Source organism: Oryzias latipes, chromosome 9 (assembly GCF_053564925.1).
Source record: "Oryzias latipes strain Hd-rR chromosome 9, Olatipes_Hd-rR_3.1".
Classification (NCBI taxonomy): domain Eukaryota; kingdom Metazoa; phylum Chordata; class Actinopteri; order Beloniformes; family Adrianichthyidae; genus Oryzias; species Oryzias latipes.
Genome location: NC_136245.1, coordinates 26881275 through 26907500, shown reverse-complemented (window position 1 = coordinate 26907500; position 26226 = coordinate 26881275). Strand labels below are relative to the sequence as shown.

Genomic DNA, 26226 nt, shown 5'->3' with positions numbered 1-26226 from the left:
GGAGCCACTTCTGTCTGCAGGAGGGGCATCCTTTCAGGTATCTGACGAAACAAGAAAATACACTCAAGCCGTTGTGGCAAACCTTCACTGATTCACCTCAAAAGGACTCACTCCGACATGTAGTCAAATTTGATTTCCCTCTCTCTTTCGTCTCCTTCTTCTCTGTCGTCTAGGCTCTCCTCCACAGAAATGAGTGGAGCATCCAGCATGTCCAGGTTGGGCATGGTCACATGATCAATAGAGGACCAACCAGGCGTGTCCCGCAACAGGAAGTATCTCCACAGTAATGAATCTCTCACCATTGCTCTCCAGTACTGACTGGTGGCCCCAAGGCGACAGATGTCAGAAGGAGACAGGAATGTCATGATCTGGAACTGTACACCCACCTTAAAATAAAAAAATAAAAAAATGAAAATCACATTGGTTTGCTTTTCATGATGGTTAAGCCAAATAAAAAGCAAAAACACTTTTCTGTGTATGGAAATAACTGGCTTACTGTGTGGAAAACAAGCAAGAAATTCACAAGTTTCTATTAAAATGATAAGTAACAAGTGAGATAAGGCTCTTAAATACTTTCTTATCTTTTGTGATTGGTTTACAACATTTTAACGCACAAACGCATACGACTGTCACTTTAAGGCGTTTTTTTTAAACAGTTAAAACTATTTTTTTACGTCCACAACACACATTTATTTTCAGTATAAAAAAATTGTGTTATGATCAGTGTTGCTAGGTTATAATGGTTCATTGATACTAAACTTACCGGTAAACTTTCCAAAAATCCCGACTCTTCTTTTTCTTCATTTCCTTGGTCCGCGGCTGGCTGTAAGTCTTCTTTGTCAGCTTTGTACGGAAAATATCGATCTCTGAAAAGTCTGAGGCTTCTTATCACCACAGACTCGAGCTGCTGGAGTTTCTCTGTCATGACTTCAGGGAATGTACGGACGTTACGAACGACGCAACAACAAAATTGACATTTCCCAAACTCTTCCACATTTCCTCATCGGTGGCAGGACAGGTGCATTGTGGGTACTGTGGTTTATTTCCTCCCCAACGCCATATCTAAAGCAGATTGTGACCACTTGAGTTAAACAACTTAAGTAATTTAGCTGATAAATACCATCATCTGTCAAATTGTTTTTTTAAATTTTAACTGATGCAGTAAAAACTAATAATACTCAAACAGCAGTTTGAAAAAATATCAGATATTCTATTTTTTCTTTTCGTCAGATTACTGTTTGGTCTGTATTTTTAAAGAACTGACACCGTCCATTAAACAACACAAATGAAGAAATCAGCTTTAAAATAGAAATCATGTGATCAAAATAATTATTCAGATAGAATCAATTACCTTTTAAAAAACTCAACATTGTTTTATAGCAAAAGTTATAGGATTTCCATTCTGACTGCAGATAAACTGACCGCCTAGATTTAACAACAGCGATGCTCTAAAGACTTCTCATTGCATGCCTCAAGGCAGGGATCAAAATATTTTGGGTTGTGAAGTAATTTGAAGTTCAACGACAAAAAGGGAGATCTCGATAATCATTTCTTAATTTAAGACATCCAGGAAGAACCGTTTTCAATGATACAGAAGATATTAAGTCATCTAAATATCCTCGTGACGCGACAGAAAATACAAATACAGTTTACCTGTATGTGAACACTTGTAAATTCAGATTTCATGGCAAATGGAAGCTTCTTAAAACTAAACTTACTTCAGTAAATAAGTTTAATTATTCTAAACCTTTTTTCTTTTACCTCAGTTTATGAAGTTTGTCTTTTTTTTAAATAAATACCATTAATAAAAAATAAATGGTTAAATACCATTTCACCAATGATATGATACAAATAAATGAATAAAATAAAATACACAAGCAGTAAAATGCATGTGTTTATTGTCAACAAAGACATGAAAAAACAAAACAAAATAATTTTGTCCAAACAACACAAATTCTTTAATAGTTACGACATCACTTTAATGAAAGTGGAATACAAGGAAAATGGAATTTAATATCAATGGGAGAAGAAGTGCTGCAATACAAAGCTGGTAAAATTACACCTGAAAATATTTTAAATCAGTTAAGAACACACCAGTTATTTTTTTGTACACTTTTTTAGTTGCTCCGTGTATTTAAGAGCATAACAAAAAAAAAAAAAAAAAAAAAAAGAAAAGAATGGCACGGAAATGTTAAACAAAAAACTATTGTGCAGTGTGTCATTCCCAGGTGAAATATTTTAAAACAAGAATTAAAAATGAGATATTACTTTTTTGTTTTAAATTAATGTCCTCTTAATACCCATATTATTGTTATTATAAACACATTCTTAGAGCATAATATGCATCCCAGGCAACAGTCTGAATCAGAATGACTGCGGTTGCTGTGTCAGCAGAGCAAGTCAAACTGTTGCTCAGCAGCCTCTCCTGTAACCTGTTTTAAATCTCTACTCTGAAACCTTTTAGCCTCCCACTCATCTGCTTAAAGCAGGACCTTTTGGCTTAATATTAACTTACCTATAGATCAAAAAACCTTTTTTCTTTACCCATTCTTCAGTTCCAACAACATTTCATGAACATTAAAATACTGATCATTTGTTTTATTTTTAGCCAGAGGGCAACTTCAACAGAGCTCACTGTAAAATACTAAGGATTTCCTTGGCATTCTCTGTATTCCAGCCCTGACCTTGCAAAGGGCCTTCACAAGCAAGCACATATTTGTTGAGGATCTGTGTACCAATGTCCCGAAACTGGAGGTGATCTTCTTTGCGTTCTGTAGTGTCAGAGTTGCAGTCCTCGTACTTCACTGCCCAGAAGCACATTTCGCCGATGTACATCATTGTTAAAAGATGTGTGTCTGAAAAGATGCCTGCGCCAAAACATTTACAACAAGTAAGGACCATTAAAACAGAAAGAAAGGGTTTTGCCATTAAAAGACAAGCCAAAAACCGCTACCTTCAGATAGGATACTAGCTGTAGCACTGTCGTGGAACACCACCCCATCATTGAGCTTCACAGAGTTCCTCACTTGCAGCATCCGCATCAGGTAGCGCACACCTTCCTGAATACACTGCACCACATCATGCATAAAACTAATGTCAACATGTTAATAAACAACTATGTGTATATCTACAGTTTGAAACTAAATTATTTTTAAACCTATATAGAACATTCAAATATTTGTGTTATTATTGCAGATGAAGAAGTGTGGTACCTTAAGGAATGCATCTTTATTTTTCTTGATCCATTGCTTTCTTTGATGAAGAGTGTAGCAGTACATGTACAGCAGAGCTCCTCGTCTCCAGTAGAGGCACTCCAGCAGCTCGGTTCCCAACACAGACTGCACCTGGAAAAGATGAACAGATATCAGTTCTTCTGCAAACACAGTCACAGACTCGGTCTGCTTTTAAAGTCTGTACTTCTAAAATTCTAAAATCTTAACAAAATCCTAAAAAATATTGTTAACTTCAAAAGCAAAGTAAATGCAACACATCAACACATAGAAATACCTCCTGTCCGGATGCTAACTTTGCAACCAACACTTCTGGCTCTGTTAAATCTTGCAGCAGTTGCTGGATTTTAAAAGGTGACGTGTCCTCAGGAAATTCCTGATCGACCAGCTTATTTTCTTCAAAAAAAGTGATGTCAAGAATCACCTATGAGATGAAAAACAAAAGAGTAGACAAATTGTAGGACATTTGAACTTGTGACATTTACTTATTTTTTCTCTTAAGCTTCCTCTATCCAACCCTGTCCGATTTTAAAAGTGTTCCAGGTGGTCTTATAATTATGATCACTTTATCTTTTCCAACAGTTTTATTAGTTTTGTCACATTATGGCTCCTTGCAGAAAACACAAAATAGCAGCAGAAGGAACAGAATGAAAGATGTCTAGACACGTCATGCAAAGACGGTTAAACTTTATAACATTGATTAATTTATGGAAAATGTTACAGCTAATAGTAATTAAATTCCTTTACATATATTAATAAAGTGTCAGTTTACAATTGAAGTTGTTAAAAGGCCTTGCAAAAAAGGCAAGACACGTCCTTCTAAGTTCTCCCTTTAAAAATTAATTCATCAATAAAACGCTTTCTAGCCACAAGAAGCAAATGTAATAACTTACAACAAAGGGTCAGGTATTACCTGTGTGTAATCTTGAAGCAGCTTGGACAAGTTGCTACTCTCTCCTCCTTGAGTGTAGAAGCTTTTTAACTTTTCGAGTATGGTTGACGCATTCTGCAAATAGTCATCATCTATGGTAAAAAAAAAAATAGAAACAGAAAGTAAAATACAAAAATATGTTATCAAATCAAACTTTATTATTATTGTACAAATTTACATTAAAAAAAACATTAAAAAAATCAGATCATTTTATACACACACACACACAATAGAAAACTTTTAAGTCAAATGAATATTTAAACTGCTGCACCGCGCTCTGACATGGAACGTTAGCTAGACAAGATTCTTATGGCAGGTAAACAGAAATTGTTTAAAAAATAACTCAATGAAACTATAATATAACGTTCCAACGTTTAATGTCAAGACACCATAAAACAATATCATTGAAGCGCTATTTAGTCAATTAGTGGAGTTGAAATAATTAAATATCGTTTCATTCGGATATTATATAGAATCTATAGAATCCGAAAGCATGCTAATCTGTTTGTCAACATATAGTTAGCTACCTTCACCTACGAGTCTCTCAAAAAACAAAATTTAAATCAATAACTACTCCATAAGCAAAAAATTGTAAATACCCAACCTTTCTGGCAACTCAGAAATTATACGTTACTGTGGTCATTTTCCAAGCAAAGTTAGTTAGTGCTAGTTGTTATGATTAAAAGCTAACGTTCTTCAATAACGTTCAGTTAGCATTTTTGCTAACAGGCTAACAAACCGATAAATAATGCTAGCAGCTAACAGAAGAGAAAAAGAAAAACAGGAAGGAAACTTCAATCAACCATGAACATTTACCTGGCTTTTCGGATCTGAGACTCAAACACTTAATGTCTAACTCGAATATTCTTCTCTCCAACTCGAAACCTTGTCGCCTGTAGTCGTCGGCCATGACTAAAAGTATATGTCACGTGACCAAGGGACAAACTATTTTCTAACGAACTGGGTCAATTTGAAACACGTAAAAACATGTTTCAGTTGGATTCATGAATTAAATTCATTCTAAAAATATACAAAAACCAATAGTGAAAGATAACAAAAAGCTTTCGGTCGCTCATTAAAGGATCCTGATACCGCAGCGGCGTTGAAGCGGTTAAATTAAAATGAGCTCGCCGTGCCTCTGCGTCAGAGCCGGTGTCGTCCATCCTCCCGAGGCGTGGACCAATGTCATCGCAGAGGAGAGCTAATGCGACCAGTAGCAACATTTCTGCGACCTTAAAGCCTTCACCATCACCTAACTCTAGCGAGCGGAGGCTTTCTCTTTACCATTGACTGCTGCACACACATCTCGTGTTTCTCCAAAACATGGCGGCCCTCAAAGCCCTTTGCAGAGTGGAGAATGTTCTCTTCAAAAACATCTCCGGCCCCCGCAGGTCCAAATTAAACTTCGCTTGCAACCAGTTGAAAAAGGTCTGTATTTTTCATGAATTACACTTACAGAGATAAGACTACCCAATCATGGTTAATTTCCTTAGGAAAACTTTGACTTAAAAGTATCAGCTTTACTATGTTTTCGCTTTGTTCACGCGGATTCAAGCAGGTTTTATTTGTTGTTTTGCTGCTTCAGTTATGTGTGAATGAACAAAATCTTTTATGTCGGCGTAGATTTGTGCTTCAATGCTTCATACATTAACTTTTGCAGCTTCAGCGTGTAAAATAATTCTGAATAGTTGATTTATTTTAGGATGTTGTCACATGCTGGTCCAGAAACGCGGGTTAATGACGTAGTCCGCCATCTAAGAAGCCTTGTGCTGCAGTTGTGAATGTAAACATGGTTGAATGTTTAACAGATTCTTTTGAAGTCCCTATATATTTGGACTATACAAATAAAATAAAATGGAATTGAATTGAACTGGATTCAAAATATATATCACTGCCAAAACGTCACAATTCTAATTGATTTACAAATTGACCCATTTTATTTTTCAAAATAAATTTCCTTTGATTATGATAAAAAAAAATCACATGACTTATAATTAAGTTAGATTAGATGCATAAGGTGATTAAGAAAAAACTGTAAATTATAGATGGTAAATAAAAAAACAAAAGCTATTATGACAATTTGGTTTAAAAAAAAAAAGAAATTGAAGTAAAAAAAACAACAACAACTAAGCATTAGGTTGAAGTTGACTCTCAATCACTACACATTTGAATAAAAACCAACAAGAAGGAATTTATTTGAATGCATAAAACTTTTTAAAGTTAATTCAATAAAATCCTTTTAAAAATAGAAACTTCAGTCCTGCTTTGGACTCTCACAGAGTAATTTAACTTTAAATTCATGCCAATCTTATGAACTAAAATCACTTGCGTGTCTTTTTCCTCCAAATTTAAATGTCCTAACTGATCTGTTGCCACTGGAGCTTAAACGTCGGTGTTCATGACCCGTCCCACTTTTTGTAGACTTCTGGATGTTCCTTTTCCACCTCCAGCCTGAGAAGTTCCCAGTTCTACTCCGATCCCTCTGAGGCGGTGAAGGACATCCCCGATGGAGCTGTCATTCTAGTTGGAGGTAATATTCTGCATAAAAAGTTCTGGATACTTGCAGAAGAATTTGCAACCAAAAGTGACATTGATCATAATGTGCAGTAGCCACTTTACAACCCTTTAATCTTTCATGCTCTGGTTGATTAATACCGACTCACTGAGGCCAGACAGATTCCACTCCTCTTATTTATAGTCAAGTTCAGAGTGACATTGTTGAGCATTTCCTGCTGCGTCACACTGATGCAAACAGGTCAATGTTTTATTCACTTAGTTATAGGTATTTTGATGCTATAGGCACAGAACTTGAATTCTTCTCAGTCTTGATTCCTGTTTTTTAGACTTTGGGTCATTTTACAGACTGATTTGTTTTATTCTTCTAAGCTGCTGGGTGAATGTGTCACTAAATGGGTTATGTTTCACCTTTTGGCTGTGTTTGTCGTAGTTTAGAGTGAATTTTCGAGTGACTGAATGATTCTGTAATCTGAACACAGGTTTTGGATTGTGCGGTATACCGGAGAACCTCATCAACAGTTTGTTGAAGAGTGGCGTTACAGGCCTCACTGCAGTCAGTAACAATGCAGGGTAAGTTTGTGGGAATAAATGCCTGCATTTAAAAAATCTAGTTTTTAATTGTGTGGATTAAATACAGTCAATTTGCCTTGAAGGATCTACGGATCCTTTCTTTTTTTCACATAATGCAGCTACACTTATAACATAAACAAAGATTTCAAAATGTCCTATATGTGGGAAAGGTCAATCCCTGACTCGTCACATGACCTTTTGTTTGATGTGCATGTTTGTTATTTTCACCTTAGTGTGCAGTGCTGAAATCCGAGCCATCGATTTAGCTTCCTCCAATGTTTTTGCACCGTTTTTAGGTTGAAACCTTACAAATATTTTTTTTAACACTGTAAAGTTACAAAAAAATGTATTTTGTGTACACCTGATTTTTTGTTAAATAAAGATATAGCATAATTAAGTTGAATGTTTATTTTAAAATAAAAGTCTGCTTTCGAATGAATAGTTTTTGTACTTTTCTTGTAAAGTATTCAGTTATTCTCTTGAAGGCTGGTTTATGAAAGTTTTGCAGTTGGAGCTACTTTCCATGCTCACAGTGTGACGCCAGTTTGTGTTTACCAAACACAAGCTGGATGCATGAGACTTAAGGATAGCTGGTTCTTCATAGCCTTTTTTAAAACTTATGTCTTAGCAGGTCTGAGTTTAGAGAACGTACTTTTGGAGACGCCATGATTTCTGTCTAGTTTTGGGTGAAATTGAAGACCCACACAAGTCATTTCTGCTTAATTTCAGTTTAAATACTGACTGAATAAAAAACCACAAAACATTTTTCCTAATTTTAACCTTAGAGAACTATCTCCGGGTGATTTTCATTGTGTGTCAAGGAGTCTGTGCCTTTACCAGGGAAGTCTTACCATGGTCCCAGTAATGGGGGGACCAAAGACTTAGTTTTTTTGTATCATTTTATTATTTTTTTAGGAATTTTTTGTTCTCAAATTCATAATTTCTCAGTAACTTTTGAGCATGTTTTTAGGAACTTCCTATGTTTTTCTTTTTGTTACACTTACCATAATTAAAAATAAAAGAAAACAACATTAATTTATCATGTGTTGTGATGATTTGATCTATTTTTATTATGTTTTGTTAGGTATATTATATCAGGTAAAAATTACCTTAACTTTTTATAGCGAAAGTGTTCCAGGGTTAATAATTCCTAATTTTTCCTAATTTTTATAAAGTGAGACTTTAGTCTTCCTGCATCTAAAGGTGTTTACATGTCAAAGCGCTGCAGGGAAAAGAGTGTCAAAGGTGCAGAAAAAAGTCGGTGCCCCCACAGCTGCTCAAACATTGCAGAAGCATTTTTGCAGCCATTGTTTTCAGACCTTTTGAAACACTGACGCAAATGACCTGAAAGGATATTTTGCAAGTCTAAGAAACTGTAGGTTTTTTTTATATTCTTTTATAGTCATACATAATAAAGGGTGTCTTCAAACTGAAGCAAAATTTGGGGCAAATCAACTGAAAGGGTGCAAATATTTACTGCATTTCCTCAAACCGAGTCCTGCGAGCACCCAGCAGGGCGACTTGAATGTGAGTTATCATCCACCCTGCATTTTATGGTTTGTTCCAGCATAACCTTGACAAACCCTTCTATAATGTTACTGTTATATGAGCCATTTTACAACTTTTATGAAGTGAATGCAGTCACAGTTAAGAACAAACCTCGTGATTTTATGGTTTTTATATTGGCTTCTAAGCTGTTTTGGGGGGTATTCCAGTAAGCACGTTTAAACTACCCTGACTTTAATCCTGAACTCTGGCTGAACTTGCTTACTCTGGGTATGTCGGTTCCAAAAGACCGGATATGAGTTGGCGTAATTACGCTCTACTTGGTAACCCTGGGTTAATGCGCGTGTACGGCAAGTACATAAAGACATTCTCAATAGATCGCAGATTTCCGCAGTCACCATGGAAACGCGTGGAGAACAAAAGAGAGTGCTACACTTCAGTGAGACGGAGTCTGAGATTTTAATGACGGCGCATGAAGATTATACGTCCATCAAAAAAGTAACACGGCTGCATCATCAGCAAAAGAAAGAGTTTTTGCTTGGAGAAAAAGAACAGACAAAGTAAACGCAAGAGTTTCTATGTCATTTCTATTTTCATTGTGACGCATGTATATATAACTTATCCAACTTAAATCAATTAATTCTATTGGTAAGAAGTAATTGAATTAAATTTATTCAACCTTATGTCTTATGTCTATCTAACTCAATATTTTTTTTACAACTCAAATTTACATATTTATCTAACTAAATGTCATATTACTCCAATTCAATTAAATGTTTTTCCATCTTAATTTATTGTACTTATTGAACTCTCATATGTCTAAGTTTGAGCCTGCAGATATACTCATTTTTATAACAATAAAATAAATGAGACAAAAATGGATTTGCAACATGACACATCATTTGACATTTCTCCACATTTAACATTACACCACTGTGTAGTAGTGGTGCTAGATAAACTCATCCTCCTCTCCCTCCCTCTCACTCATGGTGCAGAAAGAATTGAACATAACAGGACAAATAACTCGGCAAAACACGGTAAAACAGCTAAACAACTAAACACATTTGGTCAAAAAGCCACACTTAAACCCAAATCCGTCCAGACAGGCAAAGGGAATGATATCCCACAATTCCTCGCTGTGCCGATCTAACAGCAGCACCAAAATTTACACCTACTTAATTGAATTAATTAGAATGAAAGTAAAATAAATGTCTGATAACTACGTGTTGTTTTTAAGCTGACTTAACAAAAAAAATGATTTATCTTAACTGAAGCAAATTATCTACTTCCTTAGCCTCAAACTTATGTGGTAACAAACATAACCTGCTTCCTGGAATACCCCCCTGATTTAGTCAACCAGAATTTGTGTGACGCCTTGTGTTGTGTTCACATGTTTTCACCAGAGTGGATAACTTTGGCCTGGGCCTCCTGCTGCAGAGTAAACAGATCAAGAGGATGATCTCCTCATATGTGGGAGAGAATGCAGAGTTTGAGCGGCAGTATTTGGCAGGAGAGCTGGAGGTGGAACTAACGCCACAGGTTGGTTAAAAACAAAATTCAATGTTCACAGCACATTTAAAGACGCAATCCAAGGAAAATTGTGTCTTTAACATGTTCTTGTGGGATTTTCTGGTGATATTAAGACAATTGAGCACAAAATTGCCTTTCTGAGTATTTGTCTACTCAAATTTTTGTGAATCAGTAGTAAATGAAAAAAAAAAAGCCATTTGTGACGTAGAGAGTACGTTGGGCAAGCTCCCCGCTCCGCTACTTTCTGGTGCATCTACTTGTAGGTGACTAGATCCATGTACGTCTTCGTTTTCCTTGTCCGAGCTGGCATCGGACTCAAACCTGTATAGCTGGATAGCTCCGATATTGCTCAGTAATATTACTGTTGGGTTGGGACTGTGAGGGGCTGTAAGCTAGCAAGAGAAAATGTAAACAGAGAGCTTTCAGTAACTGGAAGGGGACGGAGGAGGTGGCTTATTGCTGGTGGTTCCACCTATCACTTAGAGACGAATTTCTAATGAAGTCCTGTCACTCTGCAGAATCTATGTCCCAGAAACTGACGACACAGGTCTTTTGATTTTTGTCTAAAAATGGCATAATCATATTTAAAAGACCAGGAAAAAGGCTTCTACAATAAATCAAAAAATGATGATGGTCTTTTGAAGCCTTTGCTGCTCTTTTCACAGCGTTTCTTTACTCTGTCTTTCAGTTTGCAGCTTCAGTGTGAAGAAGTCACCTCTTTTTAGCATTTGTTTCCTAACCTGTACCTTCTGTTTTGTAGGGTACTCTTGCAGAAAGGATCAGAGCAGGAGGTGCAGGGATTCCAGCTTTCTTCACAGCCACAGGTTACGGAACCCTGATCCAAGAGGGAGGCTCTCCCATTAAGTACAATAGAGACGGCAGCATTGCTATTGCTAGTGAGAAACGAGAGGTAAGCAGGTTAAAGCTCATCATTCCGCATTCACTCACTCCAGATACTTTCAACTTTGGTCACTGTAGGAGCTAAACGTTGCACATACATTGTATATCCTGTGGGTGTTGCTATTGTGTGTTTTGACCTCTGCCTATGGTTTTGACATGTTAAATACAGGTGCAATCTGTAGTCAAATCAGGTGCGTGGGTCTGAAGGGGCAAATCGTTTTCAAATGTTGCCGTGAAGTAAAATAATGTCTTTATAAGCTATGGGTCATCAGTACAGCAATAAATAAATGTATAATTATCGGCTTTTATTTGCAACAACGGGCAGAGCCGTGAATCTTTTATTATGAAGAAACGACGTTTAATCCCAGGAATGAGTCAACCATTCCAGGACATCAGGTCAGCACTGCTTGCATAAAAATGCAAACATTGGCCTGAGCTACAACAGTCACTTTTTATTTTATTTCAATTTTTCAGTGGCTTAAGAGTTAAAAACAGCATTAGCAGTAAAATTCGGGGCTTATTTTAAATGTTGGCAAAGACTTTTGAAAGTTTTTCAATTATTGTAAAAGTATTCCTAATGTTACATGAGTATTGATCCTATGAATGAGGTGTAAAGAAACGTAAAACATTTATTAAAAGGTCACATTTTGTTGTGTTTTTTGTACATAGGTGCAGGAGTTCAATGGCCGACACTACGTCATGGAAAAGGCTATCACTGGAGACTTCGCGCTGATCAAGGCATGGAAAGCTGACAAGGCGGGAAACATTGTTTTTAGGTATCTAATTACATTGAGTAAAGCACATTAAGAGGGAAGTTGAGGGAGGGGGGGGGGACTACAAATGTCCGAAAAGCTTCCATAAATGTTTGGAAAAGTGGATAAGCAATTAGAGAAAAACATCTTTGCAATGATCAAATCTAGCTATCCTTTTATTAAGATTTCAATAAAATTGATGGCTATGCATCAGTTTTTGAAATCGGATACAGTTAGAGTTGTTTTTTTTTTTCTGTGTAGCTTTTTTTGTCAGCTTTTATTAACCTAAATTACCCATGTGGCTTTACTTATTTTTTAGCAATTGTTTTAGACCAACGACCAACAACGTTTTATTTTAGCGTGTTTTAAAGGCATTTTAATCTTTTTTTTACCAAATTAGTATGAAAACACTACAATATTTTTCAGGATATAATTAAAGAAGTAACTAATTATTCCTTTCTATTAATATCATCTGTAGAATTACCTGCATTACAAACATTTTACATGTTAAGGACATGCAGTAAAGTATGTATCCACTAGAGGGCAGGGTTCTCAAGGAAAGCACACTAATGCTGGATTTGATATGAGGCTGCTCAAGTTTTCAAGGTTATTTATTTCTATTTTGTTATACCTTTTCTTTCCTGTTGTCAGTTTTGGTAGACTCACTGACTTTGCTTTTTTGTTTGTCAGGAAAACGGCAAGAAACTTCAACCAGCCCATGTGCAAGGCAGCCAAAACCACCATAGTCGAGGTATGCACTTCCACTAACACAATTGCTAATGATGATATTTCAGCTTATTATTCATAATTCTTAAATATTATATATAATTTTGGAGTTCACTTGTTGGTTTGATGCACAAAAATATGTACAATTTTGACTGTGCAATAAACATTTAGATGGGACAGCTGGTTTCTATTAAAATATGGAGGATAAAATATTATTTAGAGCTTTACTGTTGTGAGTACACTCTGACATATTAGGTCAAAACTGTAATAAAACATACCAAATTTCCACAGTTGAATACCAAATATTTGAAAGTATTAATTTTCCATGGTTTATTTTTTGCATTGTAACTGAGAAATCAGTACTATAAATTCACGATGGAGATTGCTAAAAATAGAGCTAATCCTGCTGTCTCTGTGCTGTCTGTGATAGAACTGCTTTCAATCCATCTGTCTGCATTTGACAGTTTAGAAATGTTATCACCTGTCTGCTCCCCTGTGTGTTTGTGTGTCCATTTTTCTCTGCTCCTCTAACACACAAACAGGTTCTCACCTCTCCTATAGAAAGCTTGAATCAGAGAGCAACACGACCAGAAACTGTGTTCAGTGTTTCCCACACAGTTATAATGCTGGAGCCGGCGCCTACATTTCTAAACGTTCTCCTCTCTATTTACATTTATTTGTGGGGTGCCTCATTAAGATATAGGTTTTGAAAAATGTTCCTGGTCAGAATAGCATCACCTTTTACTGTAGATGGAACCACATCAGGCTGATTTTGCACAGAGTCACATGACATTAGTCCTGTTTTTGCACGCTCACTGTATCAATCAGTGCACAATCACACACAAAGGATGAGCTCAGCGGGTTATTTTGTCACCTGCCTTATGTCACATAAAATGTAGCCATAACACTTAAAAATACATATGGTTAGTGCTGTCTTAGTTGCCACTTCCTGGACAAAAAATATATAATAAATTCTGATAAAAGAAGAAAATTGAAAGGTTACAGTTTATTCTTCTAAGCCCAGTTTTGATCATTTCATGGCTTCTGAACCTGAGATTGAATCAACTCCAAGCTAATGGGAGCTATTTTTAGCAGCTGAGTATATTTTGCTATTATGATCTTATCTATATGACCAAAGTCGCTGTGATTAGGAACCATAAAGCAGGTAATAAATAACTTAAGATTTATTTTGTGTTTCTCTATTTGCCTCATGCTAAATAATGATTGCAAGTCACATCAGTGATGCTTTCGATAAGCTTTTCAAAGCAGGTCTGATGCTAAAATATCCAGATTCAACCTCATTTAAATCTTGATTCACTCAGAATTAACCAGCTGAAGGAAAGTTTTGTTTATAGAAATCATTCAGTGATTTCCTAAAGGGATTAGTAGGGATTTGGTCTCAAAAATAGTTTCTTTTTTCTATTTTTAATGCATCCAGGTGCATTTTAAAGATTAATTTTGAGGCATTTCTGCTTCCAAAGTCTTTTTGAGTGGCAGAACTGATAGGAAGGAGGTGCAAAACGCGTAAAACCACTTTCAAAGAATGTTGGATCTCATAAATATTAAAACATTTCATGAGCCCCTGATGTAGTTTATTTACTAAAGGGAAGAGAAATGTTTCAAGACAATTGACCTCCGAAAAGTAAGCCTTACGGACTAAGAGGGAAAAAAATAACAAATATCTTCCTCTTTGTCAAATCAAAGGCTAAAAAGACACAAAATATGTTTAAATTGCCTGGAAAATTACCATTACCAACTAATAAGCACATAATTGTTTAAAAACACATAGAAAAAATAATCAGATGTGAACCATTGAGCCTCTTTAAAATGTGACTAAGCAAAAGCTAGTGTTTAATAAAATGTTGAGATGTTTTTGTTCATAACTGGACTTGTACCTCTAGGTTTTAGATGTTCAGACATTTGCAGGAATTACATCCATCAAAACATTTATTTCAGCCAAACACAGAAAGATAGTGTGTGGGAAAATGATTGAATTAATTATTGAATTCTGATCAGTTTCTTCGGTTTGGTCTGCGCAGAACCAACAGCTGTGATGACAGTGCTGGAAGAATAAATGTGCGTTATAATTAAAGTCACACTATTGTAAAAAGTGAGGGAGTATCAGGGTGTGAGATTGACAGGCGGACTGGTGCGGCGTCCGCCGTTATGCATTCGCTGTACCTGTCCGTTGTAGTGAGAGAGAGCTGAGCCAGAAAGCAAAGCTTTCAATTTATCGGTCGATCTTCGTCCCAATATTCACCTATGGTCACAGAGCTTTGGGTCATGAACGAAAGAACGAGGTCGCGGATACTAGCGGCTGAAACGAGCTTCCTCCGTAGGGTGGCTGAGCGCTCCCTTAGAGAGAGGCTGAGAAGCTCGGTCACCCAGAGAGAGCTCGGAGTAGAGCCGCCGCTCCTCCACATCGAGAGGAACCAGTTAAGGTGGCTGGAACATCTTGTTTGGATGCCTCCTGGACGCCTCCCTGGCCAGCTTTTCTGGGCATGTCGCGCTTGGCTGAGGCCCAGAGGAAGACCCAGGAAACGCTGGAGAGGCGACGCCTCTCTGCTGGCCTGGAAACGCCTCAGGGTCCTCCTAGAAGATCTGGAGGAAGTGGCTGGAGAGAGGGAAGTCTGGGCATCTTTTTTAGACTGCTGCCCCCGCGACCCGGTCCCGGATGAGCAGACGATGGATGGATGTTTTTTTGCTTTTCTGTAGATGCTAAATTAGGGTAATTTTGGAGCCAAAGGGGTTTGAAACATATTAAAATCAATTGGCCTCAAGGGGTTAAAAGCTTTTAACATGTCCTTCTATGTTTCCACTTTGATTAAAATGACTAATCACATAAAAATCCATCGTTTGTCCCTTTAAACACTTTTTTTTGCTGCTTTCAGTATTTGACCAGTACAACTGAAGTGTTTCAATTTACTTTGAAAATTCTTGTATATAATATGGCTGCACTTTTTAATAGTAATAAATTAATTGTAATTTCTTGTTTTTAATAACTAGTACTATTTATCTATTAGTTGCAAATTATTTAGATGTTTTTTTTAAATGATCAAAAAATTAGTTGTAAATTAACTATCTGTAGATTCTTTTGTTTTGTTTTTATATAATGAATGATGCACTGACCTAAGCGCACTGAAAACGAACCTGTAACAGTGACAAATGAAAGTATTTATCAGCAAATCTTTAAAAAAAGAAAAATCACATTTAAGTTGTTTAAAAGAAAAAGGGTCACCAAAAATCTTGCATTTCCCACATCCTGATCTCTAAGTTTGTCTTTACAATTCAAATATAAACAGCTGAGTTTTTCCATTGGGCCATGCCACCAAAAGAATCTGCTTAAAAGAGACTGGAGACATTTTCTACATGCATCACAAAATTATTATTTATTGACAAAAGTAGCCTTCGGTACTTTAAAAAACGTGGCTCTGAGCAGGAGCAGTAATAAAGTCCTTGAAGGGTTTATGTGATTTACTGGAAACTTCTCCCTCTGCTGGCAATAAGGACTGTCTGTGGAATAATGCCTTCTTAAGAATTCATGCCATGTTCAGCCACAGATCAGCTCATTTGTCCCCATTGACCCTGCGACCGGTGGCACAGCGAGGAAATATTCAGCAAACAGTTTATTTAGCTCCCAGCTCTGGCCGGAGGTGGCTCCGCTGTCAGGTGTGAGGCGGTCAGGTTTCCTCACCGTGGCTTTAGTCTGTATGCAGCCAGGTGGACTCAGAGGGTTCAGAGGTCAAGCAGCTGTTATATTTCAAAGGGCAGAAATGTCAGGACTTTTGTTGGAGCGGGACAGACTGGAGGTGTAGAAATTAAATCAATTTAAAGAGTTCTGACATGGATTGCAATTAAAACAGTTTTTAAAATAAAACTGAAGGCCTGAATATTATTATATTGCTCAGAAATAATATTTCTCTACTGCCTAAACTACTTAAGAGTTGTGCTGTGTAGTTAGAAGAAAAGTAAAACCCCCAATTCTTCTTTTTATGTTCTAGGCTGACAGTGTCAGCAGCCACTCTGAAGTATCGGAGTTTCTGGAATAATAGCAGCTTCCCCCTCCTACCTGGGAAAAGTTGGCACCCATTAATCTTTTCAGCAAACTGTTTTCTCTGTCTGCCCACTTGCTTACTTACCTATGCCTAAATTATTCACTTTCAATCTGAGCGGCTGCACTTCCATGAGTCTGAATGTCGCTCACTCACAACGTGCACTCAGCCTTTCCTTATGTTACAAAAACGTTTTTCATAATAAATCCACTCTATATGTCTATTCATTCAATGCTGCATAGTAATGTATCAATGATTATTAAAAGGGCCTTATTCTGTCAGAATATTGACCTCTGACATATTACTGTTATGTAGACAAATTCATGCATTTTTCTTTTGCTTATTTACTGTGATTGAGCTCCAGGAGTTGTGTGTTAAGAACAAGATAACACAAAAAGTAAATTACCAGACCACCACCAGCTCCTGCCATGGTTGCCAAGCAACCAGACCCTGCTATTCAATTGCTTTAGTTTTCCAGGGTATCCAGCAAGTCTAGCTATTCCTTATCACAGGAGTAGCAAAAGCCCCAAGTGCATTGTGGGAGTCAAATGCACCAGAGAGTAAATTGAAGGACTGTGTTTTTACTTTTTACTGTTATTTGAGCATTTGTCACTGTCAGTGTTTTCTGGTGGCGAGCTGTGTTTCGGTTCGCTCATGTGTGAAGGGACTGAATGTATTTTAACTGTTTTGTTCATTTAGCTCCATAAGAGGTGTAATTGAATATAAATGACCTTCATCCTGAGGGGTTTCATCAGGGAGCTTCCACTGTGTTTTTGCTAAAAAAATAAAATAAAATCAGACAATGAACCTTTTTCTATTCAAACCTCAAGCAGTGCATGATATTCTCCAGTAGAATTTATGATCTTTTCACAAAATAGAAAAAGCAAAATAGTGTAAATTATTGACTGGATGAACCTTGCAATCACCACCATCAGAGGCAAATCACTTATAAGATCAATCTGGGGTTTTTGTACAATTTAGAGGCTCAGTTACTATTTTCCTTTACTTTTACAAAGACTCGATTTGTTAGATATACAGTTGATTGCAAAATTATGGAAGAGTATTACTAAAAAAAAACAGATGGAACCATTTTAATAAAAGTACCATTTATTTGATTATGTGAGTTTTTTTTTTTATTCTCGTTTTGGTGCCCCCCCCCCAACCACACATACACACACATACATGTTGAGCGGAAGCCTGTCCTGAAGGAGTGGTAGCAGAACGAGGACTTAACAGTTTTTGACTCGACAGGGCTGAAACTGCAGTAAATGGCCGTGATATCAAATGTAAGAGGATCATAAAAGCTTTTGACACCTTCCAGAAAGCCTATATTTGCGCCTGGCTGTCTGCATCTTCAGGAAGAGTAAGCCACAGTAATGTTCTGTTGCAACTGATTCTAAATTTAATTTTGAAAAGTGTATAAATAGAGTAAAAATATATGTGCAAAGACCCTCTTGGATGAAAATCCTGTTTATGGTGTTTTTTAACATTTCTTGTAGCAATTTTTAAAAAGAAGATGGAGCTTAAAATTGCATTTTTGAGTATTTTTTTTATTCGTTGTGAATCAGGTGCCGATGAAGACGAATAGTTTTGTTAACATCTTTGCTTTCCTCATCTGAGCTGACGTCTGGCTCAAAACTGTACGGCTGGATAGCGCCGACATTACTGGCCTTTTTTATTGTACTGGTAATGTTTGGATGGTGGTGGGAGGGGTTGTCTGCTAGCAGGAGGGAGTGTAAACAAATAGATGAAACCCCGCCGTTCTGCAGGGACTATGCCCTAAAAAACAACAGTTTTTTGGGGGTAAAAAGTGCATTAAAAGACCACTGGGAAGCCTTTTTACAATAGATAAAAAGATGATCAGAGTATGATCAGATGATCAGATCTTTATAATGTGCAAGATGTGGAGGAAAGACTTTTTAAAATTATTTTTAAAATGTAGCTACAGCTCTTAGAGTTTTAGGGAATTTATTTTGTCACAAAGTATTCTTTTGTTTCTTGTCTTTTGAGGTATTATCCTTAAAAAAGTTTAAAAACTAAATGATCTTCTTTGTTTTAGTCAGTTTTCTGGTTTTTGCACAGCTCTCTGCCTTTTGCTCCTCAGGATTGTCTTTTTTTACATGAACTCAAGAATCCCATCCTTCGGTGGTTTATTAAATTAGTTAGACTTGCTGACTCACGAATATACCACCTCCTGGCATCATTTTAAAGGAATATTGGTGTCTGTGAGAATTCTACTCTCCTGTCTTTTCAATAGCCTGCTTAAATGTTGCTCCAATATATAAAGCAGATCTTCCAGGACCCAAGAGGGCAAACAGAATATTCTGCCCATGACCTGCTGCAAATGGAACAATCCATCACAAGGCCTAGAATTGACTTGTCAAGAAATAAGTCAGGTTGACTTAGGTTTAGAATTCGGTGCCATGCTGACATTTGCTGAAGACTAATGGTAAAGCCAATAACACACAGCTGAAGATTATTAATCAGCTGTTGAAGGAGGTGGGGAGGGGAACAAACTCCAGCAAAATGGAATAAACCTAATAAGAAAACAGATTTTGATTTCTCACATATAATTTAGTCATTTTAAGCTAAGAGAACCTGTGCATTACAGGGTTTTTTGCTGTATAATATCACTTTATTTTATTTTTTTCTCCATGGAGTTGTCGTGTCACTTCTATTTTTGGGCAGTGTAAAGGCCTTACAGTGTCTGCTGAGAGGAAACAGATTGTTTCTGATGACAGTGTTTTGTGTTGGAGGACGGGGCCTGAACTGATCCCTTAAAGTGGCTAGAGAGCATGGCCAAGTGCCCACACATGCACACAGTTGGGGGGGAAGATGGGAGGGCTAAAAATACACAGAGTAATGAGAGCGTGTTGTTGCCGTCACCCTGTTGCCAAAAAACCACACCAGCTCTTTCCCCCTGACCTCTTCATTGTTCAGCTCTTGCACATTGAAATAAGGCAAACTTGAGTCGTCTCAGTTGAAGTTTTCTAATATTTTTAGTCTCCTTTTGTTTAGAGGTGATTGTGCTTTTATCCAGGAATGCAAGGGAAATCAATTTCCAACTATAGTTTTAGAGACGGCCCCATATAAGAGATAAGTATAAAAAGATATAAGTTTAAAAAGGAGCAGGCAAGCCTATTTTTAAGCGTTTTTTTTCTTGTTCTTGGCTTTTGCGGTCATGCGTGAAGTCAAATCTGCAGGTTTTCCTCCAAAGATGACATTTTCTTAAAACCATCATGCGAAGAGAGCAGTCTGGGTCAGGGGTCTCTGCAATTTTAAACACTATGAGGCATTTGGAAATTGGAACAGTATTTTTCAGACCAAAACCAAATGAGAGGAATGAATATATATGCTTTATTTATGCTTTTGTTGCCATTAAATTTATAAGATCTAGCTTTTAAATATTTATAAAAGTGCCAAGTTTTTATAAATGTAACAATTTAAACTTATTTTACTTTTGATATAAACACATACACATTTCTTTCAAAATAAAATACACCCTCTGTTAAAAAAAAAAGCGATAAGAATTTGTGCATGAATTTTATTCTAATAATAGACGACTCTTGTGATTGATTAAACCTTCTGCCGTTATTTGGTCAACTAGCTGACATGATAAAAATGTAAACATGGGTGACAAACCTTTTTGAACAGAAACGATGGGACTAAAACTACAAACCAACTTTTTATTAATGGCCGTTTTCTTTAAAGCCATAGAGCCACAATAGAGGGGTAAAGGAGCCGCAAGTGGCTCCCGAGCCACAGGTTGCAGACCCCTGGTTCAGAAAAATCCATGTGTTGGACGTCTAAAACCTGTAAAATCTCTAATTAATTTAGTCAATAAATAACATATTTTCAGGTATCATTTTCTTCGGCATGTGATGCAATTAAGTAGCTTTAATTAATAAATGTTTATTACTCTTGAGCCAGCCCATTTACACGTAAGCTAATTCTATGCAATTTTCACGTAAAGTCTGGTTATTTAGATGTTGAAGATCTTTTTCGTTGTCAGGTGTGCATCAGATCTTAGAGGGTTTATAGCTGTAGCAGTAACAGCCCTGCTGGCGGTTTATAGGGATTTGTTTGCACAGTGGATAGTTCAGTGTTTGGAAAAACAAGATTTAACAAAGCTCCCGGCCTAAAAAAGCACACCCTCCAAAAAAAAAAAGAAAAGAAATAGCACTCGCTGTGCCCCCACAGGGCACTTTGATTCCCTCTGTCCTCCAGCCAGCTCACTTCATGCCTTGCTCTACTTTCATTGATGTGAAAATCATTCTAAAGAGACAGGAATATTAATGCTCGCTCCGCACACCTGCACGTTTGTGCGCGCCCCTTGTTTTTCGTGCTTTAATTATTATGTCATTGAAACGCTTTATTCTCTCTGGTCCGTTGAAGCTACCGTGGCACATGGATGAAAGGAGCAGTCTCTGTATGCACACTGCGTATTTAAATTGTATGAACTCATTATCGCGGTGTGACTTAGCTTTAGAAGGCTATTTGGAAAACAGAGTTTCAATGCAACATTTATTTAAGACAGCCCAACTGGGAGAAGCTGAGGTGTGGATTCCTGTTTGTTTGTGTTTTTCAAGGAGCTCATTATATTTTTCTAAAGTCACAATTCTGCCGTTTACCATTTAATTAAGTTCTTCTATCTTCAACCTTGAAATCCACAGAGCCACATATTAGTTGTACTTCCCTTTTGCCCCAAGACTCACAATCTTATTACTTTTTTTTTTCTTATATTAGTACAGGCGCATTTTTTGTTGACAAAGATGTTTGAGGAAATAATCACTCTCACAAAAGACAGATTAAGCCCCCGGAGAACGATGTGGGTGAATGTGTGGGACGGTGGTTACTGGTCTTCTCTCACGCAGCCTCATTTTTCTTTTGAAAGCATCGAAGATTTACCATAAACCAACCAAGACAACTGTAAAAAGGGCCTAAAATCACTTTACGATCCTGAGTGGCCCTGGCTCACCAGAGACCAAAGCCTGTGTATCCATGACAACGCTAAGATGGGAATCCACTCTTGGCCATTGACTCCCCTCAGTCAGAGCTGAGTGGTGAGAGAGGAAGCAGCGTTAAGGAGAAATTCAATTCAATTTGCTCTGAACTGCTGTTTGCCTACCATGTAAATGGAAAAAGTAGGTTACACAGAGGGAAAACATGGGAAAGTCGTAGGGAAGATCTGCTTTAATGGTTAAACCCTTGCTCACTCTGGAGACAAAAGGACTATTTCGCTTTTCTTTTGAACATCGTACCTTTTGATTCTTTTCAATCTAGAAAATTTCCTGCTGACAAAAGGGAAGAAATCCAATCTAACAGTCAAAGTGGCTCTTCAAAAGGTGCAGCACATTCAAGTCTAATCTCAGGATCACAGTGTTCAGTGGTACAGCCACAGGTGACATGACGTTTAAGACGAGGAGCAGACTTGAAATGAGCAGCAAAGTTCAGCAGAGCCCACACATGTACAACTCTGTCTGAACACCTGTGGAAGTGTAGGCTGGAGACTTGGCGTGTTACCTAAGGAGAGCAGCACCTGAACTCTGAGCAGATCCAGTCATGTTGAGCCAGCTGTGCTTAGTCAACAGCCAATTCCATCTGTGTCCTTTCATTTAAACAAAAATAATCCCTCACATGTACCTCTCCTCCGCCTCTGTCAGCTGTGTGGTCGCTATAAAGTACATCATCCTGTACAAATGTATTTTTTAAATTGATTTCATTTATTCCAATATTTTCTATTTTTTAAATCATTACATCTTTCTATAATAAATTATTTGTTAAACCTTTACTCTCCTTCTTTTGATCCCCGAATCACGCCATATCCCTGGGGCTTTGTGTGTTTGTTGATCCTCTTCTGTTTTTATTTATCCAGGCTGGATTGGATCGTACAGCGAGGTTTTATTGGTCTCTATAGGGCTGCTAAAAGCATAAACCAAGTTTCATAAAAAGTATCCTCTTTGCGAAATGTCTACATAGTTATAACCAATAACATTTTTCTTTCTTTTGGTCATAAATATATTTTATTGGTAGGCTTCTGAGGTGGCAACATAAAAACCAAGACAAATTGTGATTTGAGTGTAGATTGACAAAATGATCTAAGTCTTTCTTACTAAAGAAGTTGTCTGTAGTAGTTTGGTGGACAGAAGAATATACAGTAGAGACCAAAAGTTTGGACACACCTTTCCATTCATTTGAATGAGAAGGTGTGTCCAAAGTTTTGGTTTGTACTGTATATATATATTTGCCACATAAATCCAACAGTAAATCATTTCTTTGTCTGAATCTTCAGTTCAATGCGAAGGCAGTCACCACTGATCATGTTGTCTCCCCGTAGGTGGAGGAGGTGGTGGAGGTTGGGACGTTTGCTGCAGAGGACATCCATATCCCCAGTATCTACGTCAACAGAGTTGTACACGGACTCAGCTACGAAAAAAGGATTGAGGTATAAAATATTCTGATCTTAGATGATGAGGTTTTGTCTGAAAGGCTGACAAGCAAAATGCATCTGGAATGTGACAATAGAGTGCCATTGCAATAAACAATGACACACTGCTGCTCTGTCTTACCCCCACGTGTTCTTTTACTTGATCAGAAACGGTCTTCCAGGGTACTTTCTGTTTCTGTTTATCATTCTAGAAACGCACGGTAAGGAAAGGCCAAGAGGAGAAGCCTAAACCAAAGAAGGACTCAGACATTGTTCGGGAAAGGATCATTCGTAGAGCTGCTCTGGAGTTTGAAGATGGGATGTATGGTATCCTTTCACAAGAAGACCAGCGATAGAGAATCACGAAAATGTTTCCTCTTAAATTTCAAACCTCATTCCAATAAGTAGAGATTTTATGAATGTGAATAAAGATTTATTTGTGATACAAAAATATTCATAAACAGTCTATAGACTTTTGGCGGGTAGGCTCTGGGCAGATCTTTATCCTGGTGGGATAAGCTCGGACCATAGATGGATAAACCCCAGACCCTAGACCAGTTCACAACATAGCATTGGTCCTGGTGGAGAATGGTGCAGAGGAGTGCCGGCAAAACCGTCAGGAATGTAGAGAGATGAACGGCAATACATTTAAAAGCAGTAATATGATTGTGATTGGCTTAGAAAAGAGGACGGGGAATTTAGCTATTGGTTTAGATTGAAGGCTTAATTGATCAGTGGTGTGTAGAGTGAGGGACGCAAGAACCCAGTTTACCAGTTAGTGGGGTAGATCTTCCTTATTGGAATTGCGCCAAAGCTTCGCTTAAACTTGTAAAAAAAACACTTGGGAGAACATGTGCAGTAGTTACCTATTAATCTTGATCTTTGTAAAGAAGACTTGTAGTAAAAAAAAATCATTCTTTTAACTAAGCCAACCAGCTAACCTTGGAATTGGCATCCCCATGCTGGCCAGCAACTTCATCAAACCAGACATCACCGTGCATCTCCAAAGTGAAAATGGGATTCTAGGACTGGTAAGAAATTTGTTTCTGTTTTTGATTTAAATATTTTTAAGCTTAAAGACCCATTCCAATCATATTTTAATCATATTTTAACACCTATCCCATTGGTCTTCTAATTATGATTAAGCAGTTTTTAGCCAAAATTTAAAAAAACTGTAATTTTCTTGTACATAGTTAGTATGAAGAGGGAGCCGGTTTAGCTCGTGCTGGTTTGCGGCGCCTTCCGTCCGTGAAACCAGGGTTCGAATCCGGGCTGCTCCCTATTCCCTTCTCTGCTTCCATGCCGGTCCCAAGCACAGATAAATTGAGATGGTTCCGTCAGGAAGGGCATCTGGCGTAAAACATTGCCAAGTTAACCATGCGACTCATCCTCTAAGGAGAGGTTGTTTCGCTGTGGCGACCCCTGATGGGAGAAGCTGAAAGTGAAAGAAGAAGTTAGTATGTAGAGCAGCAGTATTTCATTAGATATATGCCTCCAAATCCATTGTCACAGATTAACCCCCCCCCTTCCTTTCCCCGTTACTGAGATCTCTCTGTTTACACATTTTCCTGCTAGCTTACAACTCCTCAAATCCGCAACCTTACTTTACCAGTGCAACAAAAAAAGGCAAGCATTTTTGGTCTTATGCAGTCGTAAAGTTTTGAGCTCAGACAAGGAAATCAAAGACGCTCATGGATAAATTTGTGTACAAGTGGATGTATCTGAATGGAGCAGAGCAGGCAGCTTGTGACCCACCCAGCGTATTTTCTACATAACAAATAGGCTTTTTTTCAAACTGCATTTTTTTGTCTGTTCCTGATTCACAATGATTTGAATAAAGAAATACTCAGAAACGCAATTATGAGCTGAATTCTTCTTAAAATATGTCCTCCATTGTCAGAAAAATATGACAGAACCATGTCATAAACACTAAAAACACAGTTTTCTTTGGAGTGGGTCTTTAACAAGCGGGTAAGTGGTATGGATGGTCACTTTCACAGAACAAAGAGATTTAAACCAAATTACTCTTTTAGGTGGAGGCCATTTATCTGACAAGTGTCATTGCTAGTTGGAAATGTTCTGGGTTTATTATATAACAAATTGTCAGTTTGACATTTTTTCTTCCATTCTGCTGCCTCCCAATCATTATTTGCCGGCTGAGTCTTTTAACAAAGGCTGCTGAAGCTCTTATGGAATGGCTTTCTTTTCAGCTGCATTGACAGCAGAATGGAGGCGCCTATGCTAATTTCTTTATTTGTTAGTTTCCTTTAATTACGGGCCTTGGATTTGGAGAGAAGCTGATCTCATCTCTCCTTTTCGGTCCGTCTTGTCAAACAGCATTGCTGTCTTTTGTTAAATGGAGAGAAAATCAATGGCTCATCTAATCAGAGAAATCAGACTGTCTGTCTCTTTCTGGAGGGATCACGGCCGGTCAGGCCGTGTGTGAATGACAACAGGTTCGGGTGTTTGTCTGCTTTCCTGTGTGCACCCTCTTAAAGGCGCATTTCTGTTCGAACAGGGGCCGTACCCTACGCAAGATGAAGTGGATGCAGACCTGATTAACGCAGGTGAGGGTTATCCTGATCAATAAATAGCAATCATAAATTCATTTTAGCATACATAATTTACAAAGCAGTGTAAACATGTGCCTCATAAGTCTGAGTGGATGAAAATGATGTTTGCTCATAAATTAAAACTATACCACCATAACAAGCGTAGTTTCTTAGTCTAATGCTCTGTTTTTTTGCTTTAAACTCGGCTTTTTTTATTTTTATAAATACCTTTATTGGTAGAACATGTTGTTGTTGTTGCATTTCAGTATTTTTTTCCTGTGATGCAGGGAAAGAGACTGTTACTGTGCTCCCAGGGGCCGCCTATTTCTCCAGCGATGAGTCATTTGCCATGATTCGGGGGTACGTAAAGCTGCACGCATCAGCTCTGCAAACTTATTTGTTGACTGAAGGTGAGGTATGTCTGACATTTAACTTAATGCCTAAACTCCCCTCAGTAAACTGCCATTTATTCATGAATGTAAGCAGAGAGCCCAAATCTCTCTTTATCCCTCTGAGTTACTCACCTTCAGCAA

At 37.5% G+C, this 26226-nt stretch overlaps 3 protein-coding genes across 3 annotated transcripts in view; 1 reads left to right on the top strand and 2 right to left on the bottom strand.

The window, feature by feature from the left end:
• The window catches only part of fbxo4 (F-box protein 4), a 3709-nt gene extending 2678 nt beyond the window's left edge, over window positions 1-1031 (bottom strand). Inside the window, exons 1-3 of the mRNA XM_004072306.5 lie at window positions 764-1031; window positions 112-386; window positions 1-41 (exon numbers count right to left, since the gene is read on the bottom strand). The exon at window positions 1-41 is cut by the window's left edge and continues 180 nt beyond it. Of these exons, the coding sequence (XP_004072354.1) occupies window positions 1-41; window positions 112-386; window positions 764-925 (478 nt within the window). The 5' untranslated portion in view covers window positions 926-1031. The remainder of the gene's footprint in view (window positions 42-111; window positions 387-763) is intronic.
• An 850-nt stretch (window positions 1032-1881) lies between these two features.
• Window positions 1882-5369, bottom strand: rimoc1 (rab7a interacting mon1-ccz1 complex subunit 1). The gene is made up of 6 exons (XM_023958334.2): window positions 4978-5369; window positions 4144-4253; window positions 3508-3654; window positions 3213-3344; window positions 2954-3068; window positions 1882-2867 (listed from the first exon to the last, which is right to left on the bottom strand). Exons 1-6 carry the CDS (start codon window positions 5069-5071, stop codon window positions 2632-2634), a joined length of 834 nt encoding a protein of 277 aa, XP_023814102.1. The 5' UTR covers window positions 5072-5369; the 3' UTR covers window positions 1882-2631.
• The window catches only part of oxct1a (3-oxoacid CoA transferase 1a), a 45777-nt gene continuing 24825 nt past the window's right edge, over window positions 5275-26226 (top strand). Inside the window, exons 1-12 of the mRNA XM_004072221.5 lie at window positions 5275-5589; window positions 6583-6691; window positions 7158-7248; window positions 10158-10293; window positions 11045-11194; window positions 11854-11960; window positions 12627-12687; window positions 23052-23159; window positions 23354-23468; window positions 24078-24172; window positions 25660-25708; window positions 25981-26053. Coding sequence (XP_004072269.1) covers window positions 5485-5589; window positions 6583-6691; window positions 7158-7248; window positions 10158-10293; window positions 11045-11194; window positions 11854-11960; window positions 12627-12687; window positions 23052-23159; window positions 23354-23468; window positions 24078-24172; window positions 25660-25708; window positions 25981-26053 — 1199 coding nt within the window. The 5' untranslated portion in view covers window positions 5275-5484. The remainder of the gene's footprint in view (window positions 5590-6582; window positions 6692-7157; window positions 7249-10157; window positions 10294-11044; window positions 11195-11853; window positions 11961-12626; window positions 12688-23051; window positions 23160-23353; window positions 23469-24077; window positions 24173-25659; window positions 25709-25980; window positions 26054-26226) is intronic.

What these genes read in the sequence shown, in the direction of transcription:
- rimoc1 (XM_023958334.2), bottom strand. Translation starts at nt 5,071, where the DNA reads ATGGCCGACGACTACAGGCGACAAGGTTTCGAGTTGGAGAGAAGAATA. An exon ending in TGCTTCAAGATTACACACAG is followed by an intron (nt 3,655 to 4,143) that starts GTAATACCTGAC and finishes TTCATCTCATAG; the next exon opens with GTGATTCTTGACATCACTTT. An exon ending in ATAAAGATGCATTCCTTAAG is followed by an intron (nt 3,069 to 3,212) that starts GTACCACACTTC and finishes GATGTGGTGCAG; the next exon opens with TGTATTCAGGAAGGTGTGCG.